Consider the following 23,582-nt stretch of genomic DNA (forward strand, 5'->3'; position numbering starts at 1 on the left):
TTTCCTCCCAGGTGAGAGGTCAGAAGCACAGGAACTTGGTGTGTCTGTATCAATATACAGGAACGGGGGCTGTACCAGGTTGCTGGAATGTCTTCATATGAAGATCCCCAGTAAAAGGCTATGTGGGGATGGGAACAGAAGAGCATACATCTCTAACCTGAGTGGTGTGTGGCACTGACAGTGCGTAGGCCTCTTGTCTGGTTATGTAATTGTGCATGTGTGCCCGGGTCTGCCAGGCTTTCCTATGAGATGTTTTTCTAAGAGCAGATAATGTACTGCCTTGTTTAGTGCCTTGTACAAAGTAGACATTCAGTGACCATTTGATGAACAGTATATACTTGTCCAGGTACCTGTTGCCTGAATGTGTGTGTGTGTGTGTGTGTGTGTGGTGTGCATGTGTGCATTTGGGACATATGTCAAGATGTATGGATAAATGTTCCTTGTGCTTTTGCATATGGAATGTGCCAGAGGTGGGTGGAAGGCATGCCTGAGTCTGTAGTAAAGAGCATTGCTATTGGACACACAGATGCTGAGACAGCACCTAAGACTTGTCCATGTGTTCCCCGGGAATGTCCTCCGTGGGGATACTCAGTCTGAGGTTTGCTCCTTGGTTGAGTAGCTCCTCTGTGGATGTGAGTGCATCACTTCAGGGATTTCTCCTCCCTACCCTGTGTGTGGTTGGAAGGCAGCTGAGCCCCCAGGGGAGGACACTTCTGCCTCCTGTCTAACTAGACGGGCAGTGATGGCCTCTTGTCCATCTGGAGAAGCTTGGGCTGAGCGGAGATCCAGAGGTCTTCTTCAGCCTTCTTCTTTTTCTTCTTCTTCTTCCCCTTGTTTCGCTCTGGCTGTTGGCCACTTTTGCCTGCCCGGCTCCAGCAGCAATGGCAACAGATGAAGAGGAGGGTGATAATCACCACTAGGGGCAGACCCAGGAGGATGCCTAGACAGATGCTGTTGAAGAGGGCCTCTTGGTGTTTGGCCGAGATGGTGTCCCAGATGGCGCTAAAGAAGGTGCTTATTTTCTCCATGGTGCTTGGCTAGATGGGACCAGAGGAGCCTCTCAGCTCACCAGCAAGGCCTGGGTGTGACAGGTTGCAGAATTGCCCACTTGTAACTTATTCCTCTACCAGCTTTGGGTTTGGGCATGCCACGGATAGCACCTAAAGAGAGAAAAACAGATAATTTAAGAGATACGCAGTGGGAATGGTCTGTGATTTTTAATAACATCATCGATTTTAGGCTTAGGAAATGGGAGGAAATCAAAGGTTTCCAGAGTTCACTGAAATTATATTGAGACTCTATAACAAGATAAACACATGCATTTAGTCAATTAAGTATTAACTAGTTCTTGCTATGTACAACTGTATGGGGCTTAGGATATAAAAATTAATAGCATATCAGACCTGGTACATAGTAAGTGCTCTGCAATTGTCAGATAAGTAAATCAATGTGTGTATTCACAGTGTTCTGGTTAAGGGTCCCTGGACCCTCTACAGGAGCAGTTCTCCACTGCAGCTCACCTGATAGGTGTTGAATACATACTCCCCACAGGACAGCTCCATATCTGACCTTCTATGAACTTGCCGTTTTCAACACTAATTAAAGCTTAAGCACAAGATAGAATGTCCAAGTCTTGCTGGCTGTCATAGGGGACTTGGACCTCCCCAGGCTAGGAGGTCATCAGTCCTCATCCTGCCTCACTCCTGCCTTCCTTGCTGTCCCTTCATGCTCTCTTCCCTGCTCTGTGTCTCCCCCCTCCTTATACCCCACTCCTGTGCCTCGTCGTGCTTTGTGTGGGAAACCAGTTCTCTCTGTTTCTACCTTCCTCTCCCTCATTACCCTTGTCTCTGCTTTCTGTCCCCCAGCCAAAGATTCCCAAGTCTCCTTCCCTGCCTGTTCCCTTTCTTTGCAGTGGAAAGAGTTTTGCAGGCTGATCAGTGATGGTGCTTGGAAACAGCGATGAGGTCCCTGGATGTCTCTCTACTCCTGTTCTGAGCTCAGCTTACAGCCGGCACTGTTCTGGTTGCTTGTCCAGAGTGGCCCCTCTTCCTGTGGCACCTTCTCCAACTCTCTACCTATATCTCAGGCCTCAGCCCTCAAGTATAAGGTCTTAGAGGCACCTTCAGTTCTGGAATCCACAGGTTCTCGGGTCTAAACAAGACTTGGAGGACAAGGATAATTCAAAGAAATTGAAGAGACCTCTTGGCATAAGACATTGCTCAGGAAAATAAAAAAGACATTGCCTAGGCTGTAGACCTTATAAAGCATCCTGACCAGCTCTCTCACTTAAAGATGCAGAATCTGAGGCCCATAGTGTTGAGGTGCCATGTTTGAGGACACACAGAGCTGTGATGAACACCCAGACCTCTGAACAATGGGTCCAGTACTCTCCTAAGGCTGCTGGGTGAGCAGAAAAACTAAGGATGATGACTTTATATTTTATTTGATACTTTTCTAAATCACCTTCATGTAAATTATCTTTTAAGTGAGCAATGGGATTGTGCATTGTGAATGGAGGGAAGCACCGGGGGACCTGGGTCCAGAATCATTTGGAAGTCTGGGCTTTATTGGGTTCTCCTGCACTGGAGCATAAATGTGTGTGTTACACACCTGGGTGGTGTGTTACACGTGGTGTCCCAGCGGTTGTCCTTGGGGGTCTAATTCCTTGGATAACACACTCTATAACTGTCCTATGTACCCAGTGCCCATGTATCCATCCAGGCACACCCAGGATCTCCGTCCTGGTCTGCAGGCATGTGGACCTATCCCCTCATAACATTATTTATACAGTTTATGCAATTGTATAAATTGGTACCTGTGCCATCTGGCCCATGGAGCCTGACATCATGCTGTAAGCTAGCCCTTATTATATGCCAGGCACTGTTCTAGGCACTTGGCACCTATCGACTCATTTAGTCTTCATCACAACCTTATGAAAGAGGTACAGTTATTCCCCCCACCCTACAGCTGAAGAGACGGAGGCACACGTCACACAGTGAGGGAGTGGCACAGCTGGGCTTATGGATTCTGGGAGGTTTGGCCCCTGATCCCCAAGGGGTGAGCTGCTCACAGGTGTTGCTCTGGGCCTCCTATTCTTTCGTGTGGAATTAACCCATTTTTGGCAAGTAGCCCAGAATTTGTCGAATCTTACAATCCTTTGCTATCCCTCAGGTTGACTGAAACATTTATGCCCGTCTGTTGCAGAAGAAGACTACAAAGAGATTTACTTTGCATTGTCAGACACCTCACAAATGCGTGAAGATACATAGAGTAAAAATCCACTCCCGCCCAAGGGGAGGTTTATAGAAAGCATACGGCACCTGAACTTAAATTCAACATGCAACAAAGAAGAACATCCTGAGAAGTTATCTCCTTGCTGGAGGCTTTGCCTGAGCCCCTCTGAGTGTCTGGGCACATCTCGCGCCATGGACCTGCCACACACCAGCAAACATACAGGCTCTTTATAGAGGAAAACCACCCTTGGTCTCCGCATAGCCCCTGAGCGGGGCCACTTCGCTGCTTGCTCCTTCTCACACCGCCTGCCTCTCCTCTGGGTTCTCCTTCTCCCTTTGCTGTAAGCTTTGCTTTGACCTCAGCCTTGCGTGGCCCAGTATTCTTTGGCCCATCCAGAGGGATTTTTCTGCTCTGTTGTTAGGTGCTTTTCTCTAACCTGACCCTCCACGTACACTTTCGGGGGCCAGATGTTCCTTGCACTGCATTTCTGTGATTCAATTAGACAGCAGCAGACAACACTTGCAGACAAACTTTGCTGTGCCGGGGGTCGTGCTGGTCTCTGTGGGGAGCATATGTGAATCAGAGCCCATTCTTGGGTTCAGCAAGGGAGGGAGAAGAAGGGCATCAAGCCCTTGGAGAATATTAGGGCGGTTTCATAAAAGCAGAGCCACTTGAGAATAGAGCATCTTAAGAGATGAGTAGGCTCTTGACAGAAAAACGTGTGAAAAGGATGTTCAGAGATTCCAGGCAGTGAAAATTCTAGAACATCAGCAGGAGAACGAGGGGCCTTCTGGTGAGCCTGGAGCTCAGGGTGGGAGAGGGAAGGACTGTAGGCTGTGGCCAAGGTAGAGGGGGCCTTCATAGGGTGTGTTTATTTGGGGGGCTTTATAACAGGAGGATGTTGTGATCAGAGCTGCCCTTCAGGAAAAGATAACAGAATCTGAAAACCTCTGGTAGGTGTTTTAAGAGAAGATGTTTCATCCATTTGGCAAACATTTATTGAGCACCTAATATGTGCCACACACTGTTAGGTATTGAGGATTCAGGAATGAACGACAATGATAAGGTTTCTGGTATCATGGAGCCTCGTACATTCCAGGGATCTTATTATCATTGAGGGATCATGCCAGAAGGCAAATAGAAGAAGCAAATTCCATCTTAGGATCCTTAGTTGGATGAAATAAAAGCATGCATTTGAATTATTTCTTTAGTTCAATGTTCCAGGCCCTCCCACCCATCCCAACCTTTGTCTCAAACTCATCCATCCCCTGGCACCTAAAATAGCCTGTGAGTAAGCAGATTTCTTTTCAAGCTAAAGCTAAGTCAGTAATTCACCTCTGGATTCCTAAAGGTACTTAATTGCGTCTACTCTCCATACAGCCAAAGAGAGTATTCATTAATAGTTGGGAACCCTGTCTGGGGAAAGTTCAATTAAAAGGTATTGTTTATATTTTTTAATCTAAGAATTCTCTTCTAGGCCCCCCACGTTACTTGCTAAGCGCTGCTCATCTACAGTGTTTCATTAGTATTTATGAGCTTTTCATTATTAGCATTTCCAGGAAACAATCAAATATCTCCTTGGTGGTATGAATTAAAAGTTAGAGCTTCTATGAACGTTTTTGCAAAACGAGCTAACTTTGAGCCTTAGAAATGCTCTCGGGAGACCCCATCCTTTGGTTGGCTCTCAAGTATCACCCACACTGTTTGAAAAACAATTCATCTATTCTTGTAAAACCAACAGTAGGTGCTAACCAACCTTGATTGTGGTTATGGGGGTGGTTATGAGGAGGGAGAAGAGGGGAAAAGGTCCTTTCAGTTTTCTTGAAAGTGAGCAGTATTCATCTCTATATCCTTCATAGTATCTAGCTGGGAGAGAGTCCTTCATCCATTCATTCTTCCCACAAGCGTCTGTCTGCCTGCATGTGAGGTGTTGATGGAGAGCACAGATCCTGGAGCCAGAAGACCTGGGTTTGAGCCCTGGGTCAACTCTTGTGACCTTGGCCAGTTACCGAACTTCAGCTACAAAATGAAGCTAATAAGCTTCCCTTGTAGTGAGGTTTTGAAGATTAAGAGCTCAATATGTTTAATGCATTTCGTAAACTGTAAAATACTATAAAACATAATCTATAAAATAGCGAATGATCTCCCCGTAACAGTGGACTAATTCTAGCCTTGAGCTCTTCTTCCCCATCCCTCACCTGTAGCCCTGTCTTCATGGCCAGAGAACCATGGACACCCCACCCCCCCGCCGCCATTCAAATGAAAAGGGCTTCACAGGTGACCTCCCTGCTTAGAACTGGTCTGCAGTTCTGTGGCTGTAATTCTAGACTCTGGCATCCAGCAGCAGGAATGGAAAAGGGTCGCTTGGGGAACATCTAATGGTGTCTGGAGGACTGTTGGGCTCATAAAGTGAGACCTGGGGAGAGCACCTAGCCCTCTGCAGGCCCCAGCTTCCCTCCAGGCTTTGGAACCCCTGGAAGTGTACTGGGATGGCTCCTGCCACAGGGATGTCTGATCCATCCCTGAGAGCCAAGAGCTGCTCCAGAGTTATGTCTAGGGCTGGCCCTCAGACTGCTGTTGCTTCTGGAGCTCCCCAAGAAGGGGGAAGGGCATTCTACTTTGCACCAGCCTCTTGTAATTTCTGTTTGTTAGGTGAAATAATACATGTGAAGCTGAAGAATGTGTCTGTTGGATAGCAAATGCTTTCTAGAAATGCTAATGATAAGGATCATGATGGCACCCAATTGAAATCCCTGAAACCTTCTTCAGAGTGATTTCCAAATGGTTTAAACCTTTGGCCTTCTTGTAGGGGGTGGGGTGAAGCAGGAGGGTCAGGTTTCTCTCAGAGCCTTAGAAGATTCCTCTGTTGCAGCTGCAGACTCCTGGGTATGTGTGGGGGGCCACCTCATAATTGTAACTTGGGGGCAAAGACCTTCCCTTCTTGTGTTGTAGTCATCACTGTGCTTGCTTTATCTCCTCACCCAAAGATCTCAGGTGATGGCAGGATGGCCTTCTGGCCAGGGAAGGGAGTCACCAAGTGTGTCACCAAGGGATTAAAGGATGCAGGTTCCCGACTTACACTCCTGGAGACCCTGATTCAGTAGGTCTAGGGTATGCCCAGGAATTTATGTTTATAACAAACAACCCAAGTGTTTCTGGACAATTATGAGGTTCAAAAACTGCTGAATGAGCAGGTTGAGCTGATGACCCTTTTCTGTAAGCTCAGAAGCCATGTGCTGAGTGAGAGGATGGATGGATCATGGGCGAGGAGAGGTGGGAAAGAGGTTTATTTTTTTTTTTTTTTTTTTTTTTTTTTTTTTTTTTTTATGCGTTACGCGGGCCTCTCACTGTTGTGGCCTCTCCCGTTGCGGAGGACAGGCTCCGGACGCGCAGGCCCAGCGGCCATGGCTCACGGGCCCAGCCGCTCCGCGGCATGTGGGATCCTCCCAGACCGGGGCACGAACCCGTGTCCCCTGCATCGGCAGGCGGACTCTCAACCACTGCGCCACCAGGGAAGCCCAAGAGGTTTATTTTTATACACAGCAGCACCAGGGCCTGCTGCAGGGAGCCTCCTTGGGTGTTACTTCTTGCTCTTGTGTAGTCAGGGCATCTGGGCCAGAGCTACTCTCGTGGAGGTCACAGTTCAATGCAATAAGTATTCATGGAACACCCACTATGTGTCTGGGCCTGTGCATTCATATCCTGAGCTCCTCCCTGTCTAGTAAGGAGCAAAGACAAAAATAACAGAAGCAGGGCTTCCCTGGTGGTGCAGTGTTTGAGAGTCCGCCTGCCGATTCAGGCGCGGGTTTGTGCCCCGGTCCGGGAAGATCCCACGTGCCGCGGAGTGGCTGGGCCTGTGAGCCATGGCCGCTGAGCCTGCGCGTCCGGAGCCTGTGCTCCACAACGGGAGAGGCCACAACAGTGAGAGGCCCGCATACCGCAAAAAAAAAAAAAAAAAAAAAAAAAAAAAAAAAAAAAAAAAAATAGCAGAAGCACAGTGTGATCAAGTGTCCTGTGGTCAAACTCTGTGTAAAGGGCATGGGAGCAGCGCAGGGGAAGGAGTAAGCAAGCTGGCCTGGAGGGGATTAAGAGGTGAAAAGGAAATGACAACCAGGACAGAGTCTGCTCAGTCATTCCTTCAGGGACTACTTATGCGGCACCTAGTACACGCTGGGAACTGTGTTGGGTCCTGGGTATCCAGGAGCAGGCAGGCTCAATCCTTGTCCCTTTTTTGCGCAAAGTCTGGTGTGGGAAGCAAACACTCATCAAAGAACCCTGCAGACCGGTGTGTAAGTATATAGTTGCTATGAACGAGAAGCCCGGGATGCTGTGAAAGTGAGTGATACCCATCAGGGAAGCCAGGGCAGGCTCTGGGTGGGGATGGCTTCACTAAGATCTGAATGACAAAAACAGCAAACATGTGGTCAGGGTGTCTGAAAACTCTCGAGGACATAGACTAAACTTATCTAAAGCACTTTCAAGTAATATGTGTGATGTGTTTTCTTTCAACTGTCCAATACCTTCTCAGATGAAGTGCCTCTAAATTTAAAGCAGTGAGTTCAATTGTTAATACATGATAAATTCTCCCCCCACACCAACGTCTGGAAACACAGGAAATAATCTGTTCATTGTGTTTTTTTCAGATGAACAATTGGACCTGTTGCTTCTCCTGCAAAGGACCTGAAAGGACAGTGTGGATGGACGCAGCAGCAGTGAGTGGGGGTGACAGTGGGGTGACGTGAAGCCCTCGAGGCAGGTGGCCCTACACCTTCAGGGCCTTCTGATCCATGTCAATGGCTGGTGTGTACTGTAAGGGCCATGGGATTTCAAGCAAGGAGGGAACAGAATAGATCTGTGTTTCATAAAGAACACTGTCACTGGGGTGAGAGAGAACAGATTGGCAAGGGCAGGAGGGGGAGGAGACGACTGCAGTTGTTCAGGGAAAATGGCACTGGGACCAGGGTGAGGGTGGTGGCATTGGGTGGGATAAGTGCCTGACTTGGGTGTTCTCCAGCGGATGTGGTGAGAGAACTGTCAGGCGGAGGGACATGAGGACTGTCTCTGGGCTGTGCTCTGCTCTTCTTCTTCTAGCCCTAGTCTCCTCTCTGGTCTCCAACTCTGATATATTCCTAGAATAGGAATCCCATCCAACAGGCTTTACCTGACTCTTGCCATCATCCCCTGAGGGTTTAAAACCTCTTTTTCAGCCCCAGGCCTCTCCACTCTGCCTGCCCAAACCTTGTCCCAGCTCCCAAAACTACCCTGCAGTCCTTGCAAAATCCCTGTGGTTACAATATCACACACTTCAGAAACCAAGGCTCTCTGGCAGCTAGGGCGCGGGTGGAACCTCGGTCAGCAGTTATTAACTCTGCTGCTCTGGATATATATTTTCTTGATGTTTCTCACCTTGCTAACCTGGCACGCTCAGATGCCCTCTAATAGATGTAAGTACTGTTTTGTATAAAAATTGTCAGATTACAGAAAATAATCTGCTAGTGGAATATTACGCTTATAACTTAAAACCTAACTTAAAAAGGCATGATGAAATGGATGTCTGTATTTCCCCCAATTTAATTAATTGCTTCAAGTAACTAGTCCAAATACAAAATTGGATCCTCCTTTCTTCCCCCCAGAGTATGCATACGTGGTGTGGAACTAGATATTGAGGATTAGAAGAAAATAGGTAGTATTCTCCCTCAGAATCAATGTTATAATTATGGTTGCAATTTTGAACAAAAGCACAAATAGGTCATCAGTACAGAAACGATTAAGGTACCATGGTTATTAAAAATAATAAGATGATGCTTTGTCATGTAGACATTCTGAACTGGAAGGATCCAGAGATGGGTCCTCTGGTTGGGTTCCCTCACTTTATTGATAAGGAATCTGGGACCAAAAGAAGCTGTGACTTGCTGGAGGTCACACAGTTGACAACTGGTGGATTCAGGGCCAGAACCAATGTCTTCTGACTTCCAGCACCCCTCCTACCAGGTTTCCCCTACAGGAGTCCGCACAGGTAACTACTGAGGCAGCACTAGGCAAGATGCCCACCACGTCCTCATCCTGGGCTCAGGCTAGTCTATGCCTCTCAGCCCCCTGACACCTCTGGAGCTGTGTGACTGAGTTCTGGCCAAAGGAACGTGGGCCTGGCTCCTGAAATCTCCCCCAAGGGCCTCCACATTCTCTCTCTGCTTGCTCACTGGCTGGCCAGATGCAAAGGGCCCAGGGGAGGACTCCAGGGCCCCTGGGACAGCAGAGATGGAAGATGTTCCTGAATGATTGCTAGCAGAGCACCTCGCTGACCACAGTGAACGGTGGAATGAATGAGAAAGAAACCTTTGTTGGGGGAAGCCACTGAGATTTAAGGATTATTCGCTATGGCAATTAGCCCATCCTACCTTATACAAGTGACAAAAAGCTAACGTTGGCAATGATTATAACAAATATGTGATACATTTAACAACTCTTCTGTGGTGCAGCTTTGACCCAAGAAGGGTTTAGCTAAGTGCTTCAGAGTGCCGGTTCCGGGACCAAATATCCTGGGTTCGAATCCTGATGCGGCTACTCACTAAGTCTATCACGTTGGGCAGGTTACTTAACCCAGGGGGCTCACTTTCCTCATTCGTAAAATGTAGCTGATAATAGTAGGCTGTTGTGAAGACTAAATGAGTCAGTAGATGTAGAGCCTCTTGGAGCCACGCCTGGCCATAGATGTGTGCCCTTATTATTTGACCCCAAAGGAATAGGCTGGCCAAAGAAACACCCTCAACTTCTTAGCTAATGATGAATTTGTTTGCCTTTTCAGAATTGGGGATGGTTCTGGAGTCATGACTGATTCTTTAGGTCTCCTTTAAAAGGCATTTATTTTCTCCTTTCTCTATAGTTTTCCTGTAGTAAGGAGACTCTTACTACACTCATCATTCTTTTTCCAAGCAACCATTTCAGAATTAAAACATGTACGGGCATCACTCAGAAGCAGCGCTATGAGGGTGTGGATACAGCCTTTTCACCCCCCGTGGATCTCATATCACCGGGCAGAGTGGGACATGAGCCTCCATCCTTCCCCCACACCAAACTGTCTTTTTGTTCCTTCCCTCTCTCCCTTCTTTCCTTCTGCCAATGCATTTAATGAGCTCCTAGTATGTGTCAGTTCCTTCCCAGGCACTGCATATATTGTCACAAATGATGCAGATATGGTAAAGCTACTTACTTTCTGCAGGGAGAAGGCAGATAGTAAACAGGTGCACAAACAAAGAAGCCAAGATATGCTGTTGGGGCTATAAAGCAAACAGTCGGCATGGCCTCTGAGGAGGTGACTTTGAACTGAGGTTGGAGGGATGACAAGGGTCCAGTTGTGCACAGGTGGCAGGAACAGCAGGGCGAAGGCCCGGACTGGGAAAGAGCTTGGCATAATCTAGGAGAGAGCTGGAGCCCAAGAGCGCCGGAGGTGAAGCAGGGTTCAAGCCAGGCAGCTCTGGTGGTGTGAGTATAGAGGGCAGAGGCTGGAGAAGCAGAGAAAGGACCCCGAGGAGCACAGGCACCCTCCTCTTCACCCTCGTTGTTATCGCATTTGTCCAAGCCCTCAGACTGCTCTCTAGTTTTCCTTCTTTCAGTTCATCTTCTAAAATCCAAATGGGCTCATGCTCCCCCTGCTCAGCCTGTCTTTGGCTCTTCGTCACTTGCATGATCATCGCAACTCCTTAGCGAGGGGGACAAATCGCTTGTGAGCTGTTGGTCTCTGCTCTCACCCTAGCCTCGTCTCCCACCACCACCCTTGTTGCCACATTTCTTCACATTCTCCCGAGCATCCGGCTGTCTCACACTGCCGTTCTTTGGCACGTGCTGTTCCACCTGCCTGCAATGTCTTCTCACCTCTTCCCTTGGTCCGTTCACAGGGAAATTCCTTGTCCTTCCAGCCTCCTCTGGGCGGTCTTCTGTGACTGTCAGTCCTCTGCCTGCAGACCTCCCTGAATCCATTTCTTTCTCTTCTGAGCTCTCATGGAGCCAATCAATAACCTACCATCACAGCCCTTGTTGACTGCATTGTAATTACTTGTTTTCTTTGAAAAATTAAAATAATACAGAAAAGCACAAAGAATCATATATATATATATGATATATTTATATGTTAAAATCCTAACCCCTATCTCAAAATATGACCTTAGTTGGACACAGCATTTTTGCAGATGTAATTAGGTAAGATGAGGTCATACTGGAGTAAAGTGGGTCCATAATCCAATATGGCTGGTTTCCTTATGAAAAGGGGAAATCTGGACATAGAGGTAGACGTGCACAGAGGGAAGGCAATGAAGGGGCATTTAGAGAAGATGGCTGTTGACAAGCCAAGGAGAGCGGCCTGGAACAGATCCTTCCTTCACAGCTTTCAGAAGGAAGGCTGTTGGTTCAGAAGGAACCAACCCTGCCAACACCTTGATTTCAGATTTCTAGCCTCCAGAGCTGTGAGGCAATACATTTCTGTTGTTTAAGCCACCCAGCCTGTGGTACTTTGTCACGGTAGCCCCAGGAGACTCATGTACCCCTCCTGCTTCACACCACTCCCACCCCTCAGCTGGTCTCATCCTTTCTATCTCCAGAATATATCCCGCATCTATCCACTTCTGTCCATTTCATGGCTAGGTCACCATCACCCCTCACCTGGATTACTGCACAGCTTCCTAACCAGGCTCTCTGATTCTACTCTTCCCTCTTTATAGCGTCTTCTCCCCACACGAGCCCCCCCCTCCCCCCGCCACAGCTTCCCAATGCCTGGAAAGTATTGAATAAAAATACCCGACAAGTGCTTCCATCAGCTGGCTCTGCCTCCATCTCTAATCTCATCCTGTAACCCCTTCTCACTTGCTGTGCCCTGGACACACCTACTTCAGAGCTGTCCACCCCTCAGGACCTTGTTTGTGCCTCTGGTACATTTTCTTTCAGATCTTGACGTGGCCGACTGCTTCCTAACATGCAGAGTTCCACACAAAGGCATTTCCACTCACTTGTAACCACAGATGTTACCTCAACACGAAGCCTTTCTTGACCAAGTCATCTAAGAAGCCTAGCCCCCATCAACCTCTAGCACACCATCCTGTCTTATGGCCTTGGTAGTTCTTCCCACTCTAAAGTTTCGGAGTCACACGTGATGCTTTTGTCACTGTAGTGTATGCATTTATGGACTCTCTTCCTGCTCTGGAAAATAAGTTCAGTGAGAACTGGGCCCTTGCCTGTCTTATTCTGTATAGATACTCAGAGTCGGGAATGTCCCTGAATGAATGAATGAAGTCATGCTGGTTAACCCAAGGGTCCTAAAAGGAAAGAGATCTTGAAAAAAAATGTAAATTAGTCAACCGAGGTCATTGGAGAGAGAGCAGGGGCAATGAAAGGCATAGAAAAGAGGCCATCAGTCACATCTGTGGCCAGACTTTGATGACAATTATCCACCATTTAGCCCACCATCCAGACGGATCTTCCAGCCAAGTAACTCATTTAAGGAGGAAATAATGATCAAGAAACTCCCATATCACTGAAAGCAGAAGGGAGTGGGGAGTGTGCTTTATCAACTCCTAAATAATCATCTACCTTCCTTTTGCTCAGTTACAGAGAGCTCATTGTGGCTGGGACTTTCTGATAACAAGGGATCCTTTCCTAATTACTATATGCTCTATTTCAGGTTCAGCAGAAAGAAAATTAAAAAGCTCCATTTCACTCCAGGTTCAAATGAGTCAATCTTTCAATCAATCAAGTATTAATTAAGCTATGCTAGGAAATACAGAGGAGGAAAACGACACCTTCTCTCTACTCAAAGATGAATGTGGGGAAAATAATTAGAGAATAAGAACAATTAAAGGAGTTTAAAAGGGTTTTCATCCAGGCTTTCTTTGACTTTCTGTTATGGATGGCCTAACATGTCTAGACACTTTATTCTCCTTTACTCTTTCTCTTGCCCTCTTCCCTCTCTCTTCTCCATCCTCTTCCCTAATTACATTGTCTCCAAAGGGTCCATGTCATAGACTCTGACAATAATTAGTCGCTTTCAGTCACTCTTAGGATTAAACACTAAAAATCGTGTCTCTCCGATACTCTGAAAATTCCAGCTGTGCTAAATGTGATCTAATGCAATACCCCCAGCCTGTTAGCAAGTTACAGACTTCCTCATGTTTATGTCCCTAGATCATCATGATAACTTCCTGATTTTTCTCCTAAACCAGAAAACATGCACCGAGAGTTTTGCCTCCTTGGGGATATATGTATACATATAGCTGATTCACTTTGTTATAAAGCAGAAACTAACACACCATTGTAAAGCAGTTATACTCCATTAAAGATGTTAAAAAAATGATATAGTAAGATGAAAACAAAATAAAACAAAGTTATCCCTCAAAAAAAAAAAATAGAATTTTGCCTCCTTCGCTGACACTGGCGTGGAGTCTGGGCAACACCCACTTAAGCACCTTGAGTTTAGTTTTCTCTTCTGTAAACAGAGATATGAGCACACTTCTCTGAGGGCGAGGTGTTTCTTCCACTGTGCTACATCATTTCATTCTTTCTCCCCAGAACAGTGTCTGGCAGAAAGTGGGCTGGCAATGAGTATTGGTTGAATGGATGAATGAATGAATGAGTGCGTGAGCGAGTGAATGACGCGTGTAAAGACAATGTGTGTAAAGTGTGTAGGCTAAGTACACTTTACACAGTGGGGGCCTTAAAATTGCCTTGAAAACCATATAACACCCTATTTGTTATTATACTACTCATATTGTGTGAAAGACAAAAGCATCCATTCATTACAGAATTCATAAGCAGAGTCTGATCAACTTTTCTGTGAACCGGTGGGAGTGAGTCAGCCAATCCTAGGAATCAGGGCAGACTCATTTGCCTTCCCCCTGCTTTTTTGCTAATTGTATTTCCATTCGTTCTCAGCTGCTGCCCCTCTTTCAGCCCTCCTGACCTCCAGGATCTAGTTTCTTAGGGATGCCTTGTTCTGTCCATCACTATCAACTTTCTTCTCTTCATTTCAGCTAGAATGCTCACTTGTTTTCCTTTGACTGGCCTCTTTTGACATAGATACCTCAGGAGGCCAAAGCCTCAAAAACAGAGGCTTGGCATAATATCTTATCACCTTTCACAGGAACAGGGAATGATCTGTTGAATCCAAAAGCCACCATTTGTTGTGTTCTTACTAAGTGCGCAACTCTGCATGTGTAATCAAGGCTCTACAGACATTGCCTCCTTCAGCAGTTCAGGAGGCGGGTCTTTTAATCCCCATTATACAGATGAGGAAACCGAGCCTATCAGAGACTAAGTAATTTGCCCAAGGCCATAGAGCTACTAAAGTGCAAAAGACCCTGCTGTAACTGCTATGCTCTAGAGCTGCCATTCTCTGGACAGACGCTGAGGACTTCTCTCTTCTAGGACTGAGGGGTATTCACCAATCCTTCATCTGTCAAGCATTTGATAGCCTGCCACGTGTGCCACACGCTATGGATATACTCTTGATGGACTAAAACACCTTCTGTGACCTCAAGGAGCTCACATTTTAATAGGACCAAAAATACAAGAAGAGAAGGGCAATATGTCACGTATGATAGTGGGTGCTGGGGACCCAAAGGCATAAAACTCTAATTTAGAGTACTCCCTGGCAGCCCAGGAGCTGTATCCAACCCATAGGCACTTCTATTTTCCCTTTATTTTTTTTCTCCTCTGATTTCATATAAAATTCTCAATCTTTAGCGAGTCATAAAATTTGGTCACACTAACCTCCCACATAGCTATAATCTGCTGGAGCTTTAGAAGGACCGATGTTCCCCCAACCTGTACCCCAGTCCCCACCCTGCCGGCTTCACCCAGTCCTGACACCTGCCTGGTCCCTGGAGGCATATTAAGCCTGTAGCCCCTGGACCACACCCTCCCTCCGGAATAGGGATGACATTACCTATTCTTTGTGCTGTCGTCCATGAAGGGGAGAACCACGCAGGGGGCTTGAAAAAGGGATGAGGACAAAAGACAAAAGGCAAGCCTTACTTTCCAGTTGTCACCTCCAGTTTAATGGATTGATCCTGGTCTCTGGCTAATTAGACAAATAATAAGGATGAGGGATGTTTGCAAGAGGAATTAATGCATATCATAATGTCCCAAGCAGAATACAAAAGGCTGGCAGAGGGGTGCAGTGGAAAGAATATTAAGAGGACCCAGTTCTAGTCCCGGTTCAGTTGTCCTCCCAGCCTCTGACCTTGGGCAAATCAGTTAAGCTTCCCGAGCCCTTTTCTCATTTGAGAAGTGAGGCTATTAGCCATCTCAGTTATCTCTCAAGATTGTTGTGAAGAACAGACAAGACCTGTGAGAAAACATCGAGAAGGGAAAATTGCAATCTAAATGCAAGCAGTGGCATATTAGAGGATCGTGTTAAAGCTGAATTACAGCTAAAATTAGAACGCTGACTTCTCTTACTGATGCAGCCCTCTGCCCTAAACCTTCTCCTCCCTCTGACCCACTGCCACCATCCCCACCTCCACCCGCCCCAGGTCCTGTATGAATCATAGTCATTAAGGGCTACGTTTTCAATTTGGAAAGTTTGCGGGCACACACTCTGACACCACTCAGGCTTGTGTTTGCCGTCTGTATATATCCAGTCTGACCACATCCTGGTATTAGTGCTAATAAAACCTGTAGTCATGGTTACAGTAACATACCTGGGTTATACTGTTCTTATTTTCACTCTTCGAAACTATTTGGTAAAAGATTTTGGAGCCAATTTTCATAGGTGTGGTAAAGCACTGAGGCAAGTTTTACTTTTGGAAAGTGTGAGTTGAGGCTCTGAGGTCATCTTCGAGTTAGAAGCAGTTGGGGAGGGGTGGTGCCTTCTCTGGTCCCCAAATAAAGGGGACAGTTTGTGGCTGACTCCAGTAACTGATGTTTAAGTCTTCCAATGTCATATCTGCTTAGAAGGAAGGTGTGTTTTTTTAAAAAGCAAGATGACCAAGCACTTGTGTGATTCAGGGTCTCCCACAGGTGGTAATTTAAAAATAGACTCAATTTAAAGGTGCATCATTCTCTTTAATATTAGAGAAGAGAACTGAGAATTTGGCAAACTTTGCAGTGATAACCGAATGACCGACTTATTTTCCTCGGTGGTGGCAGGGGAGAGGTTTATGGGCTGGAATAGTTGAAAACTAATGGGGTGGCAAAAATATACAATTATGCAACTCAAAAGCAATACAGATACGATTTTATTTTCCTTTCCATTTCCTCCCTTCATTTAATGTTAACAAAAGCTCAGCGCAATTAAAAGCCGAAAGCTACCTTACTGCAATATTAAGGCTTAAAATATAAAGGCCAAATCATGGAGTGAGCAGAAATATTCTCATTCCAGTCATAACTCACCCCTGCGGAATGTACAGTGTGGAATATTTCAGGTTCATCAGACTTCGGGTCACAGGCTTCGTCCAGAGGGCGGGTAGCACAGAGCTGATGTCGCTGGAGAATGAACCTTCACTTTCTGTGTGTATGCATTTACATCTGTATCCCTAACGTTGCATGTAGATTTTTTTTTTTTTTTTTTACAGTTTTGATAAATAACTGTTGGTGAATGCAGAGGACATATATGAGTGTGCTAAAATATTTATCGAGCCCCCACTCAGGCAAGTAGCACCCCCTTTTTGCCTCAGTACCCTATTTTTTTTTTTGTGGTACGCGGGCCTCTCACTGCTGTGGCCTCTCCCGTTGCGGAGCACAGGCTCCGGATGCGCAGGCTCAGCGGCCATGGCTCACGGGCCCAGCTGCTCCGTGGCATGTGGGATCTTCCCGGACCGGGGCACGAACCGGCGTCCCCTGCATCGGCAGGTGGACTCTCAACCACTGTGCCACCAGGGAAGCCCCTATTTCTTTGATACAGATGATATTTGCTCAGTCTCATCAAATGCAGCTTTAGGTGCTTCTGTGCAAATAGACTGTTACCTGTAAGACCCTGTTCTAGAGAAATTCTGCAACTGCCACTGGCTTCACCTCATCCCTGATGCCCTCAACTTGCCTGCCTTTGCCCCCAAATATCTTATCTTCCTCTCCACCCCTGAAATGACCTTCCCAAAGGAGGCTGCAGGTATTGCCCATGAGTGATTTGGGAGTATGGATGGAAGAAACTGCTGGAGACTGGGCTAGGGGAGTTCCCCATAGATACCAAAGTGTACGCGCGCGCGCACACACACACACACACACACACACACACACACACACACTCACACACTCGCTCTTCCCTTAGCCCCACCCCGTCACTCCTCCCCATCTACCACCCCTGCTCCATTCTTGCCTGGAGGCCTCAAAGCTTTGTGAGAGACTCTCTGGAAAGCACATGGGGCCACTGGGAGGTGAGGGGATGGTGGGAAAGGCCAGGGAATTCTGATCTTGTCTCCCAGCTCTCTACCTGTGGCCTCAGGCCTGGACCACCTGCAGGCTCTGTACCAGCCTTAAGTTTTATCTTTCCTTAGCATCCCAGAATGTGTGTGTGTGTGTACATATATATATATATATATATGTATATATGTATACACACACACACACACACACACACACACACACACACATACACATATATAGTTATCAGACCAACCCTCAAAGTATCAGGGTCTTGAAGAAATAGGACATTGGGTGGGAACACTTTGATAGAGCAAAACGGTCAGGATGTATGGTCCTGCCCCTGCTCGGTGGAAGGCAGGAGAGAGTCCTGGAGATGGGAGTTGGATTGGAGCAGCCAGAGAAGGGGCTTGGAGTGCCCTGAGAGGGGTAGGCAGCTCTGCTTCTCAGTGGACAGCCTATGGAGCTCCAGGCCTCCAGTTCTGGCTTTGACATTTATCTGGTTTTATTTGTTTACACACTTGTAGATTTTCATGAGCTGAATTCTTGGCTAAAATATAGCCTGGAGTGCAGGGGAAGTTCATAGTGGTGTGAGAAGCCAGTTCAGATTCTCGCCAGTGACTTACTCAGTATGCGTCCTCGGGAAGGTCATTCAGTTGCTTTGGGCCTCAGCTTCTTCATCTCCAAAATGGGGGAAATCTGGGAAGAGACACAAGAAAATGACAGATAGCATTCTTGCCTCTACTGGAGGGCATCGGGGGCAGGGCTGGGAGGGGCTTGGCTTTCCTCTCAGTCCTTTGGTACAGTTCTGAAGGTCTGACTGTATGCAGGTACTTTCCAAAGTCAACAACCACCTGGAAGTGAGTACCTGCCTGGCAGGGAGGGTCCTTGTGTCAAAGCAACAGTGCCTGTGAATGTGCTCCTAGGCTGTTAGGAACTGTAGAAAACTGAGAGTCATAACTGGTATTATTCCAGGTAGATGTAGGGACATGGCAACAAACAACACTCCTCAGTTCTGCCAGGTAGTCACAGTGGCCTGAAATTCTTAGAAAATTGGCTCCCACGCTGGGAGGTCTTCCTACCTCCAACGCAGAATGGATGGATGGACCCCACCCTTACCCCACCCCAACCTTCGAGGCTGTTGCACCTGGCTCTGCAGCGGTTCTGGGCAACCCGGATCCTCCGTGTGCCCAACTGACTCCAGATTTCCAAGGGCTAGCCCAGCATGTCAACCCTGCCAGGCAAGTTCTGATAAGCACGTTCCATCCTTTGCCAGGAGGCAGTGGGGCCATGCTGCTTGGTGTGAACAGAGGGGGCAGAGCCTGCGTGAGTGGCTGCCCTCTGATGGACCCCCGGGGGCAGGGGTGGGGACATTTGTATAGAACACGTGAGAGCCTCCCTTAGGTTGTTTACTGGGTCACTATAATGAAAATAATGCTGCAAGCATCCTGTTCTTTACACATGAAGAGGCTAATAGTACTCATAGCAATGACGTGCATCAATGAAATACGCCATTCCGATTATTTTTCTGGTAGTTGCTTATGGATTTCATTTCAAGAAATGTTAGTTAATAACTATCTGCTGTGTGATCAACGTGGTGCTGAGGGGAAAAAAAAGAAGGTTATGATCTGGTTCCCATCCTAGGAGAGTTTCTTAATGAAACTTAGAACATGGTAAGTCCTGACAGGTGACAGTGCAGGTCCCCAAATCTCCAAGCCTCAGGTTCCCCATCTCAGATGGGAAGATAATAATCCCACTGACTCCACTCACCATCCAGTGTTGCTGTAAAAGTCAAATAATACATACATGAGATTCTTTACAGACTGATAATGCTCTTCACAGTTTAATTTTCAAAAATAATACAAGCAATTGAAGGCTAAGGTAAATATCAGGAAGTGCCAAAATCATGCATGGTTAGACAGGAGAGGGATCGATGTTGGCTTAGGTTTTTGTTTTTTTAAGTTATTTTTAATTTTTATTTATTTTTGGCTGTGTTGGGTCTTCGTTGCTGTGCGCGGGCTTTCTCTAGTTGCGGCGAGCGGGGGCTACTCTTAGTTGCAGTGCGCGGGCTTCTCATTGCAGTGGCTGCTCTTGTTGCGGAGCATGGGCTCTAGGTGCGTGGGCTTCAGTAGTTGTGGCTCACGGGCTCAGTAGTTGCGGCTCGCGGGCTCTAGAGCACAGGCTCAGTAGTTGTGGCACACGGGCTTGGTTGCTCCATGGCATGTGGAATCTTCCTGGACCAGGGCTCGAACCCATGTCCCCTGCTTGGCAGGCGGATTCTTAACCACTGTGCCACCAGGGAAGCCTGGCTTAGGTTTTAAGGGAGAGGCTGCCTGGAGGAGATGGAGGTTGGTTGCCGCCCCCCCCCCCCCCCAACCCGTGCTGGGTGTTATCACATGGAGGGTTGGGCATTTGGGTGGGAGAAGGGAAGCTGGGCTGAGCTGGGTAGTATGGGAAAGCAAGAGTAGAGGTCCAGAGGCCAGCACATACAGAGTTTGAGACTGGGAAGGCAGTGAAGAAACCTCCTGAGGAAGAGTGGGAAATGAGGTGATACCGGCAAGGCTGGTGAGATTTCAGGGGGCTGGGAAGGCTCAACATAGGTTTGCTGTACAGTAATGGGCCCCAGGGAAGCCCTGAAAGTTGGTGAGCAGAAGACAGGTAGCAGTATCAATGTTTCAGAGGCTACATTCTCTTACCTGGTCCCTCTTGTAATTCGAAGTATGCCTTGGCCAGAGCAGGATTAAGCCCCACCCTGGGCTCATGGGCAGTCTGCCCTAACTAGCCAGGCTCAGTAATCACAAATATTACAATTAAAAAAAAAACCTTTTATTAATAGCACACTTTCTCCCTTAGACAAAATCGGATTATGAACTGAAATGACATATGACCAAACCAATCAGAAGGAACCTGCTATTTATCTCCTGATCCCTTGGGAAGGGAGGCAGGAGGCAAAAAAACCCTGATGCAATCACTTCTCCAGTCTGAATGGGCTTGCGTTTATTTATGATTGGGGAAAGTCCTAGCAAAGACCCTGCACTTAATAACTCGTTTTAATTTTTTAGCAGCTTCTGCAAACATTTCTTCATCAAATCTACTGTAATGTGAGGAGGGAAGGGATTTCTTGCCCTATTTCACAGATGAATAAACTAAAGAACAGAAATGGGTGTTCAACATTTGTTTAAAATTGCAAAGCTGGTCAGTGGCCAAGGGCAGACTGGGTCCTAGTTTTCCCATTTCCCAGAGTGATACTCTCCTTACTCCACTCACTCCTAAAAAGCAGCATGAGAGGAGCAAACAATGGCAACCAGTCACTTTTCCAGTTTACAAAGCCTTCCATTTCTCAGACTCCCTGAGATTTGTGGTCCCTCCTGCTTTAGGGCCTCATGGAAGCTTCTTTATCTGAAACCCCCAACTCTCTCCCAATCCCATCCCAATCCCACTCCTGGTCTCTATGCATTTAGTCTCTGCTGAAATATCATCCCCCTTGGGAAACTTTCTGTGACCTCATTAATGTTTAGAGCCCCTGTCCTGTGCCCCATCACTGTCCCTATACTATTACCATAGCCCTCAACCCACTTTAGGTTCATTTTATTTAGTCATCTTTCTTCCATTCTAGACAGAATCTATTCCCAGTAGGGCATCCAGGGACCTGTTTTGTTCTTGGAAAGTATTTGCTGAATTAATGAATGACCATACTTAGAGACGAGGAAACTGAGGTTCACTGAAATTAAATGAGTTGCCCAAGGTCTCCCAGCTGATCGTGGAAGATGGGGCAGTTCTACCCCTAAATATGCAGTGCTCATTCCACTCTGCTACCCTGGTTTCTGGGTTCTCACCCAGCATTGTGGCCAGATAGAAGATACTCAGGAAAAGAAGAAATCTACCAAGTGGAATTTCAGTATTCTGGGTTTGGAGAATTCATTCAGCTTGGGCTCAGAGTGTGCTCAGATACCAGATATTCTGAGGCATTCCAGACTGCAAGGACACTCTGCAGGCCTCTTTTGGGGAGTAGCTACCTTTGAATCTCCAGTGAGGCTGTCAGTGCCGAGAAACAGAGATGACAGCAGTGAGACCTGACTTCCAAAGATCACTGGTCTCAAATGGATATGGGCCTTTGCCTCACGGGGTGCCGTACTGAATATTATGATTATATCACTTGAAAGTGAGGTTATCACCACGTTTTTGGAAAGCCCTGATTGGCTGTGTTCCTAACGTATTTTGGTGTCATGAATTGATAGCATTCCATTTGGTAATTTTCGGATGCCAAGCCAACTGAGTAGAGAACGTGTGTGTAGCATTCAGCATCTCACTGTCTCACTGTCATTACTGCAAAAAGCTCTCCCTCTTTTTTTCCAGAGGGAGGAACTCTTTGCTGGCTTTTTTCTTCCTTCCCTGAACCTGGGTTGTTGACACAATTGAGTCCAAGGAGGCCCGGAACCGCCCTCTCCCCTCTCTGCAGCACAGCAGCGCACAATTCAATTCTGTGCACATTAGTTGAGAACCTACTACGTGTGCAAGGAACTTCTCTCTTTTCTAGGGCTCTCCCAGCTGATGCTGCCTAACAAGATGTAGAAACCTGCCAACTACCTGGGTAAGGGATTCCAAACTGAACTAAAGATGTAGACTGTGAAGTCAAGGAATTTATTTTTTGTTTGGGAAATGGATGAGCACAGGGGAACTATGAAGCATGACTAGTTGAGTGTCCCAGGGGACACTTATGCCAACAAATGGTTATGGGAGCGGCACAGAGGAAGCTGCTAATTCCATTGAGGAATCTAGGCAAGGCTTCAAGGAGGCTGTGATTTGAGTTGGCATCTGCAGGGAGAATGGAACGATCAAATGCAGTGAGGATGAGAATGAAGAGATTCCAGACTGCTCAAGGAAGCACAGCTGGCTCAGAGAAGGAATCCAATCAAGGTGGCCCAGGCACCAGGCCAAGATCTGGGGACTTTGAATCTCCCATTGTTACCATGGCAACAAGCAGCTCACTCCCGCTTGGCCCTCTCCCAGCCAGCTGCTCTAATCCATGGCATTCCAGTGGCCTGAGGAGAAGGGCTGCTCCTGGGAGACCTTCTCTCCCTCCTTACCTTCTTGCCTATTATGACTTGAATGTTCAGGGACAGGGCAGGGGATAACTGATGATACGCTGGGCCAAGGACCTTCAGGGGATGTTTTTCATGTTTAACCATGAAAGCAGATTATTGTGTAAGAAAATTTGAGTGGATAGTGAGTTTTCTGCCTCCTTCCCTCTCAGCTCCAAACACTCTTTATTCCTTTGTATGTTCTTAAATTTGGTGATAATCCTGAATTGAAATCTGGGGCCACAAGGGTAACCAAAGCCGGTTCCAGTTGGCACAAGTTCAAAGGGATCTCTCTCTCTCTCTCTCTCTCTCTCTCTCTCTCTCTCTCTCTCTCTCTCTCTCACTCTCTCACTCTCTCTCTCTCTCTCTCACTCTCTCATACACACACACACACACACACACACACACACACTTAGCCTACCCATGTAATAATACTGGTAACATTTAGCCCAAGGTTGGTAGAAACCAAATGAGATTTTTGTGCAAGAAGGGCAAAGCTAGACCACAGGTTGCAAGCTGGAAGCCCCTGAGGTAGATGTGACCAGTGAAGAGAGGTTGTTTGAACCACAGCTTCCAGCACAGCTGGTCCTGCCCGTATTCCCGCACCGCCTGTGTTACTCTTTCGGGTGGATCAGCTTGGGTCAAAGGTTGCCCCTCCCGCATTCACTAGCTGTCTGACCTTGGAAAGTCCCTTTACCCCTCTGTGCCTCAGTTTCCTCAAATATAAAAGAAGAATCAGAAGAGATCCTGTCATTGAATTGTTGTGGAAATCAGATGAGTTAAATCGTCTGTAACATGTCGTTAAAGCAGTACATGGCACAGAGTAAGTGTTCCATAAATGTTAGCTTTAATCTGTCAGGCCTCGTGGGTGTTGAGCTCGTGAGCCCTGCTATGATCCAGCGGTGGGGAGCTCAAGGATGCAGA

General features: G+C 47.0%; 1 protein-coding gene across 1 annotated transcript in view; it reads right to left on the reverse strand.

Annotated features, from left to right (window-relative positions):
* Nucleotides 1–304: 304 nt before the first annotated feature.
* KIAA0040 (KIAA0040 ortholog) overlaps nt 305–23,582 on the reverse strand; it is a 35,102-nt gene continuing 11,824 nt past the window's right edge. The window contains exons 2-3 of the mRNA XM_032603974.1: nt 18,204–18,276; nt 305–1,160 (exon numbers count right to left, since the gene is read on the reverse strand). Coding sequence (XP_032459865.1) covers nt 729–1,028 — 300 coding nt within the window. The 5' untranslated portion in view covers nt 1,029–1,160; nt 18,204–18,276 and the 3' untranslated portion in view covers nt 305–728. The remainder of the gene's footprint in view (nt 1,161–18,203; nt 18,277–23,582) is intronic.

This window comes from Phocoena sinus, chromosome 1, assembly GCF_008692025.1.
Source record: "Phocoena sinus isolate mPhoSin1 chromosome 1, mPhoSin1.pri, whole genome shotgun sequence".
In the NCBI taxonomy this organism is placed as follows: Eukaryota; Metazoa; Chordata; class Mammalia; order Artiodactyla; family Phocoenidae; genus Phocoena; species Phocoena sinus.